Below are 8,027 nucleotides of genomic sequence, written 5' to 3'. Positions count from 1 at the left end.
GACAATTTGAAGCAAGTCCTTGATGCCAAGTTTGGTTTGAAAGATCTGGGATCACTAAGGTATTTTTTAGGACTTGAAGTGGCTAGAACTGATAAAGGGATCAGTTTAAACCAAAGAAAGTATGCATTAGAAATTCTGAAAGACACTGTTTTTATTGGTAGCAAACCTGTTAGATTTCCTATGGAACAAAACTTGAAGTTATCCAAACATGAAGGTAAACTACTTGATGATCCAACTCAGTATAGAAGGTTAATTGGTAGATTATTATACTTAACTCTAACCAGACCAGACATTACCTATGTTGTGCATAGGCTAAGTTAGTTTGTATCACAACCCAAAGAGCCTCACCAGCTTGCAACCAACAGAATACTCCAATATCTTAAAGGTTCACTAGGAAAAGGAATTTTCTTTCCAAGCAATTCAGAGCTGCATGTTAAATCTTATTATGATGCAGATAGGGTTGGTTGCCCAGATACAAGAAGATCATTAACTGGTTATGCTGTTTATTTGGGTGAATCATTGATATCTTGGAAATCAAAGAAGCAAGGAGTCGTTTCTAGGTCTTCTGCTGAAGCTGAGTACAAAGCTATGGCAAGTGCAGCTTGTGAAATTACGTGGATATTATAATTTCTTAGAGATTTAAAGATTGAACATCCTAAGCTAGCCATGCTTTTCTGTGACAATCAACCAGCTTTGTACATAGCTGCAAACCCTGTGTTTAATGAAAGAACAAAGCACATCGAAGTGGATTGTCATTTAGTGAGAGACAAGATAATGGAAGGCATGATAAAAACTCTTCACATTGCAACAAACTCCTAGGTAGCTGATATATTCACCAACGCATTGGGGTTTTCTTCATTCTCAAGGTTATCAGAGAGGCTGGGATTACAGCACATTTTTATTCCAAGACAAAGTAAAGTAAAATCTTCAGTGCAAGTCACAAAAATCAAAGATTGTGACTTGAGGGGGAGTGTTGAAGAAAATGCTGCTATGCAGAAGTAGCATCAGTTAGTAGCAGAAGCAGTTACAGTTAGCAACAGTTAACTGCAAGAAGTTTTTTGTTATTGTATTGTTAAAACTAATTAAGTTACTGATTGCTGTATATATATACGAACTATTGTAATTCTTTATTGACAAGAATAAAACTTGAATACATTCATTCAATTTTAATATTCAAGAGGAGTGCCAACCATGAACATAGCATGATAATAGCTAGTATGGAATACCTTCTAACAAACCCAATAGGAGCCATCACATGGCACACTAGCTTTATATATCTTTGATGTTATTAACAGAATATGAACCGAAAGCCACCACGAGAATGGCACAAATCCGTACTAATGCAACTATGTTACTTTCATTCACTCGTTGAATAAAATTCTGTGTACAAGTATGAACCATTATTCTAAAATCTAGGGAACAATAGAAATTAGCAACCAAGTCCTGTTACATCAACTTGGTCAGTGACATTATGGCTCCTTTTCGAACCATATATGGCCTCAAATCATACGTATATATATTCTGTAAGCGTTTTGATGCCAATGCGTATCAGTCTTCTTCATCCGCTTCATGAAAAGGAAGTGGTACTGTCTTAACAGCTCTGAACTTGTCAGCATTATTAAGATGCTCATTCTCCAACCTGCACAAGCAATGTAGTTGTCAATCAGAGTTACTGGGAAGGAAGAGACAGTCACATGCTTGGGGAGCTAAACCGCATCTTAGCTAGCATGTTTGTACTGAATATTTTTTTTGACTGACAGATGAACCAACTTCGAATTATGTATAATGAAACTCAGAAACTGAATGGTACCTGTAGAAATTCCACTGCCCTCTTCTGATTACTTCAAGGGCTGCTAAAAATAATCCAGTTACTCTATAGTCAACACCACCAAAATTTGGATGGAGAACAGTTTGCAACCAAGCAAGCCTGAGAATAAGGTTCAATCCCTGCATGACATACCCATCTTGGGATTTATATTATCTTTCAAATTGGAAAAATAATATAACTTCACAACCCTATAAAATACAAATCATCATTGTTTCTATATGGTGGACAACTTTTGTATCTATCGGTTGGATTTGCAATTGGCATCTTAATTTCCCATTTTTTACCCGTCATTGTCTCTGTGCTTTTCTAAAGAAAAAATGTTCGTCTTGCTGCTTAAGACTTTCCTTCTGATTATTGATCGGAAAAAAAAAATCCGAGGTCATTGTAGTGCTTTGGACATATAACTTAGTAGGCGTGTAGATGTGGGAGGTGGATCATAGTTTTGTATGGGCAATAATTTCTGCCAAAGGCTCATGAGAACCATACAACTCTCATTGCGTGCTGGGATCAAGAGCAGGGAAATAACATATACCATAGAGAAGAAGTAAATGATTTTCCGACGAAGCATTAGTTCATTCCTTAGCCAGGGGTTCTTGGAATGAAACTGGAGCAAACCCCAATCTTTTACATAGTCCCAATACAATTGATAAACTGTTGCAATACTGGACATGACTACCACAAGACATAGCCATCCAACACTCCTTTCTTTTTCATAAGCCACTCTGGCTCCTGCTGCTAACATCGCTGATACATACTTTCCTAGATTGGTGAGATGGCATGTCTCGCCCTCATCAAACCACCGCCGAGCACACTGCAGCCCCAATTGAGCAAAAATCTATTAGAAATGGTTTATTCCTCTGAAGTCATTAAATAAATAAGTGTAAACTTGTGGGAAGTTCTAGTTCAAGCAGATAGCATATTACTAAACCTGCATCGCCCTCCAGTAATATGGCAAAAACGAAACAGCATAAGCAAGATCCTTGTTAGTCCTAGTGCAATATCCATAGTCCTGAGTTCTGTAGCTTCCAGTTATATAGTAACAAGCAATGTACTCGAGGTTTCTGAGCATTGGCACCTATATTATCTCAAAAATTAATAAAAAAAACAGTTAAATTCATATTATAAAGCATCTGAAGGCATTCTAGTGCTTCTTTTCTATGATCAACATACCTGACTACATAGTTGATCAGCCATGAAAAAATCTAGCATGACAACCTGCAGAGGCAGTTAGAGAAGTCAGACCGATGGTTAATAAATTATGGTTTAGCCTGTTCAAAAATGAAACACTCAAACCACGACGGTAATTCTTTTGCTTCAATTCCATAACAGGTTTAATTTTTCATGGAACCATGTATGGTGACTGAAAATGATGGAACATGGGAGACAGATGGTACCTTATAGAGAGGGGACAAAATTATATTCCTTATCACACAAAGGAAGCGATACCGACTTGATCGGTAGACAACGTTGAAGGGGCACACAAGCAAGATTAAGAAGATCTAGGCAGAGAAGAAAGTTAAGATATTAGATTCTGAGTAATCTAATAAATGGGTATAAAGCAGTATTCTGTAAGATGAAAGAATTACCAGTAAAAGGAGGCCAGGGATTGCTTGGACCTGGGTAGATGAGTACCGTTTTGCGACAAGTGACAAATGAACAAACATGACCCCAATTACAGTAGTAATTGAAGTGGTACAGATTAAAAATACATCTCTGTATTTGAGCTCCTTGGTAGGAGCTAGCTCAAAAATGAAGCCATAGTTTATACGAGCCTTTCTCCACATGAAAATGTTGCACCCGTACAAAAACAAATGCAGAAACAATAGGCTGAACATGCTGCAGACAAATAAACCAATTTCTTAATTAGTTGCCTCTGATACACGAACCACTTAAAAAGAATTGAGAGAGAGAGAGAGAGATAGAGAGTTAAGAGTGCTTACCTAAGCACAGGGTAGACAGTCTCCATATAGACACTGTCATTTTGCTGTCTGTACATCCCTGTCACATGAGCCACGATGACATACCCAGCAAATAGTGCAATGAGGCACCCGGTGAAAAGTCCTGTTCATTTTATATAAGCAAAATTAATGAGTAGTTTCAGGCCAAGGGTTTTAAACAAGATACTGCACTTGCTGCACATATAACATGGATACTGTTCTAAGACTTGAGTGTGTTAACACCGGAGTGTAGAATTATGACCCACATGAAATGGAAGGCCAACGGACATTTTGTGAAGATCATGATAATTAAACATTCTATAATTTTAGCAAAATAATAAAATAAATTCTTACATGCAGGAGTCCATGAATAGACTTGATGCGCATGGGTGAACACCAACTTGACCCAAAAGCTTAAGGTTATTAGGTCTTGGGCTCAACCATGTATATATTTACCCGTCATCCACTCAATTTTTTCATGCTCCACCTTGAACGGAAACCGTCTCCCTCATTGAAGCTCAATTGAAGAATTAACTTCATGACTTTTCTTTTACAATATCGTTCACCTAGAATTACGAACCGTTGGCTTTAATACCACTTTTTAGCATCGAAAGAATCCATGAATAGGCTTGATACATATGAGTGAAAACCAACTTCACCTAAAAGCTTAAACCTATTGGGTTTTGGGCCCAACCATGTATATAAGCACTCATCATCCCTCAATTTTTTTAATGTGGGATAAACTCACAAGTGAAATTCTCAATATGATGGACCTTGTACAGTGTCCACAAAAGGGCAGGATCACTATTTCAAACCTTTTTCTTTTGGTTCATTGGGAAATCCCATTAATGGGATAGCTCATTTTCTATGACAAATCCCTTTCTATGCCTTTCCCAAGGTTAAAACTTGACACTTATAATATAAAAGTTCCATTAGAATGCCCCAAAAACTGCCTAACCAAATGTCCAATGCAAATTTGGGGTTTGAAACCTTGGCTAACGGCTGGGGTCAAAATGATTAAGCTTTTAAGTTTGTGGGTTTTCACAAGTTTTAATTTGTGATTGATAGCAAAATGGGTTTGTCTATATAGGCCTGAAATAAGGCTGGATGGGTCTCCACTTTAAATCATAAATTCTATTCTTGAGGGGTTCCAGTATGAGAAGTGATTAATAAGTTATGTCCATTAACATACAGTGATGGAGCCAGGATTTCAATTGTGCACTGCTAGGGGTGCAAATGAACTATAAATCAACTTGTAAAGGCCTAAAATTTCCTTTCTAGATGTGGTGGTTGGTGATTCTAACAGTGAAAAACTACGAAGCTCTTCTGCTTCAATCATTTAGAAACGTCCATGCAAATAGCTGAAAGGCGAAAACTAACTACAGCTACCTTTTTCCAATAACTAGTGGGGGTTTAAGAGGTTCAATCCATGTGGGGTCAGGGTCAACTTTGTCTCTTGCATGTTGATGGCCTAACATTGAGCAATAGCTTTATATTCCACCACAGAAAAGCAAATCAGGCAGGGCTTTTGCAACAAAGCCTAGCCTAGTGGTCAAAAAAATAAAAAGAGAAGCCATTTGCAGATTTGCATAATAATGCAATATTATCTTGGGAAATTATTTAATATAATCTCACCAATGAAAAAGGTCACAGCATGTGATTCTTTACGCTGGTGTGGTTTAAGGTATTTCATGGCCTTACTGTGGTCTTCTTTGGCAAAGTGTTTAGTAAATAGCTCTTCGATTTCATCTGCTAACTTCATTACCTGCATTCAGCGAAGTTCAGCTCGTTAAAGAAGCTTGCTGCAATACCAAATTGCCAATGTAGTGACAGACAAGAACATCTAGCTGTGATGCATATAAAACTTTGGGCTAATGGCCATCTTTTTGTGCAGAAAATGGACTTTATAGGATTTGTGGCCACTTGTAATTGTCGGAAAAATCATCAGATGAAGCAAACTCTTGTGACCAACATCCAACTCCAATTATAATTTCATGCATACATAGTAAACAGCTATGGATGAAAGGTGGCCGTTAGAAATTTTTTTTTTTTTTTTTTTTTTAAAAAGCCGAAAGTTCACGGTTGAACAATTTACCTTGTCTGAAGTATTAAAGTAGGAACTCTCGGCTACTCTTAAATAAATGGGAAGAATTTGCTTATTAGTGACCTGAAAAAAAGAAAAAAAATTATTCAGTTAAAAATCCCAGTGGTTTCATTAATATGAAAGTTCCAAAAAGACTAAAAAGACACATTAACTCACCTTGTCAAGCTTCTTCAAGATCTTCACAAAAGCAAGCATGTTTAGGTTCCTGAAAACATATGTACCATGGAAATGTAGTAAGATTCAATTCCTTACAAATGTTTAAGAATGTGCAACGGATTGAATATTACCTGTAGGTTTTGAGATAGCCTAGACCTTTGTAGAGCTCAATGGAAGCTCTTTTGATCATCTTCTCTGCATGATGCAGCTTGGTTTTGTTGATATGAAGCTTGTTTCCTTCGGGGCCGCATTTCTTGGAGGACTGGTTCATCAGATCTTCCCAGACTAAGTAACTGATTGCCGAGAATGTGCGAGTGGGTGTTGTGAGAGGAATGTTAATTCTCAAGTTCCTCCCCTGGCAATTGAAAATACGGCCCGAAGGAGTTCTCATTTTTTCATCTTCTTTATTCATTCTCATTGATTTTCCCATCTCATCAGGGTTAAGGGAGTCTGCAAATTGCACATCATTTCTCTCAAACTCACCTGTGGTGCTGTCCTGCCCCTGTTCTTGTTCTGTTTTGCCCCTACTGGATTCATCCTCTGCAGCCCAAGGAGAGGGAGGGGAAGTAAAATTAAATTGTTCTTCAATCAACATCATCTACAACAATTATTCATGATCCTTATTAACTAAAGAAACATAATGTATGATTTTTATGCTTAGGTTTCCAATTTCCCGAGATTTTTACATTCGGGAGGACTTGCAAAATATGGATAGGTATTGCACATGTTAGAGAGAGGAGAGGATCCAAAGTCATAATCGCAACTCCTTAAGTTCTATGAGTATTGGATATGTAAATTTCAAATTGAATATATGGTTTGATGGAACAACATACAGATACATGTTTACGTTAAGATTGATTAACTTCGCAAAAGAAAATGTGATTTATTACGTGGATAAATGAATGGTTATGGATCAAAATGACAGTAATAGAAACAGGGGAGAAATCACTAAAGGCAAGCCCAGTTTAGCATGCATTGAATCTCTTTTGTTCTTAAATGAGTCTAAAACAGAGAAAAATATTTCATACATACCACATGAGATGGTGCATGAAATTGAGGCATCCTCCTTTGGGTCCTGGGAAGAGTCTTCTTTGCTGCGTTGTTGCTTGATGACTGTTTTCAGCTGAGTGAGAATCTCCAACTGCTTCTTTAAGGACTCCCCTCTCTCCAGAAACTCTCTCTCCTTGCCCTTGTAAAACTGATTCACTTTATTAAGCTGAAGGTCCAAACATGAAAAGAATTCATTGGCACTATCGGTATCAGCGAATTGCTCTAACAGTTCAGTCTCGTACAAGTCCCCCTTGCTCTCAGATGATGCCAGCTTCGTATGAACCTGATAAACAACAAAAATTGCATTAAACCATCAATAAAAATCATTCTGTATTATTTGTGTTATAATTGTGTGCTTGGACATTGGACACATTAAGGGGGGGAGAGAGTACTTTAATGACCCTATGGTCTCTATGTTGATGGCCATAGAATGAGAACTTCTTCAAAGAGGAAAAGAAGGTGCTGGGAGAAGAGCTGTCTTGGTTCTTGTTGGATATATTATTATTACTGTTGAAGAGGTGGATTTTCTTAATGTCCTTCTTGAGTTGCCAGTAATCAACAAAGGCCTCTTTCCATTCAGGGACAAGCTGTCCCTCAAACTGCTTGGTGAACTTCACCATTTCTCTCCTTCGCTATTTTTTTTTTTTTTTTTTTTTTTTTTCTTTTTTGGCAGAGAAAAATGAGGAGTTCTGGGTGCTGTGTATGACTTTGTGAGTTCTTCAATTGAAGCCCATGGGCACCTTATATATGGGTGGAAAAGGAATTGACTGACGTGCTCGTACAGATGCCCTTGCGAGCACATTCTAAAATATCCTCTCACTTATATTATCCTATGTTCCCTCCACTTGACAGGTAAAGTAGCCAGGTTCGTGCCGGAAAATCTCCGAGCCGTCACGGGTACGTGATGACTTCTCGGCCAACATGTGCTTGTTAAGAATTTGAACATATGTAA

General features: G+C 37.7%; 1 protein-coding gene across 1 annotated transcript; it reads right to left on the bottom strand.

Moving 5' to 3' along the window:
* Positions 1–1,227: 1,227 nt before the first annotated feature.
* Positions 1,228–7,792, bottom strand: LOC131153312 (phosphate transporter PHO1 homolog 1). The gene is made up of 14 exons (XM_058105530.1): positions 7,468–7,792; positions 7,058–7,358; positions 6,157–6,565; positions 6,026–6,074; positions 5,861–5,932; positions 5,401–5,530; positions 3,769–3,889; positions 3,415–3,664; positions 3,223–3,327; positions 2,999–3,043; positions 2,757–2,903; positions 2,361–2,639; positions 1,811–1,947; positions 1,228–1,639 (listed from the first exon to the last, which is right to left on the bottom strand). The coding sequence occupies exons 1-14, from the start codon at positions 7,693–7,695 to the stop codon at positions 1,549–1,551; spliced, it is 2,364 nt and encodes a 787-aa protein (XP_057961513.1). The 5' UTR covers positions 7,696–7,792; the 3' UTR covers positions 1,228–1,548.
* Positions 7,793–8,027: the final 235 nt, after the last annotated feature.

This window comes from Malania oleifera, chromosome 4 (genome assembly GCF_029873635.1).
Source record: "Malania oleifera isolate guangnan ecotype guangnan chromosome 4, ASM2987363v1, whole genome shotgun sequence".
NCBI classification, from domain to species: domain Eukaryota; kingdom Viridiplantae; phylum Streptophyta; class Magnoliopsida; order Santalales; family Ximeniaceae; genus Malania; species Malania oleifera.
Note: the sequence above shows the minus strand (reverse complement) of the source record. Positions and strands in the feature narration are given on the sequence as shown.

Bases quoted from the DNA above. Each gene is read 5' to 3' on its own strand.
- LOC131153312 (XM_058105530.1), bottom strand. From the start codon at position 7,695: ATGGTGAAGTTCACCAAGCAGTTTGAGGGACAGCTTGTCCCTGAATGG. The intron at 3,890-5,400 runs GTGAGATTATAT...TAAAATGAACAG, and splicing joins TGCTGTGACCTTTTTCATTG to GACTTTTCACCGGGTGCCTC. The intron at 3,328-3,414 runs GTAATTCTTTCA...TTCTCTGCCTAG, and splicing joins TCCCTGGCCTCCTTTTACTG to ATCTTCTTAATCTTGCTTGT.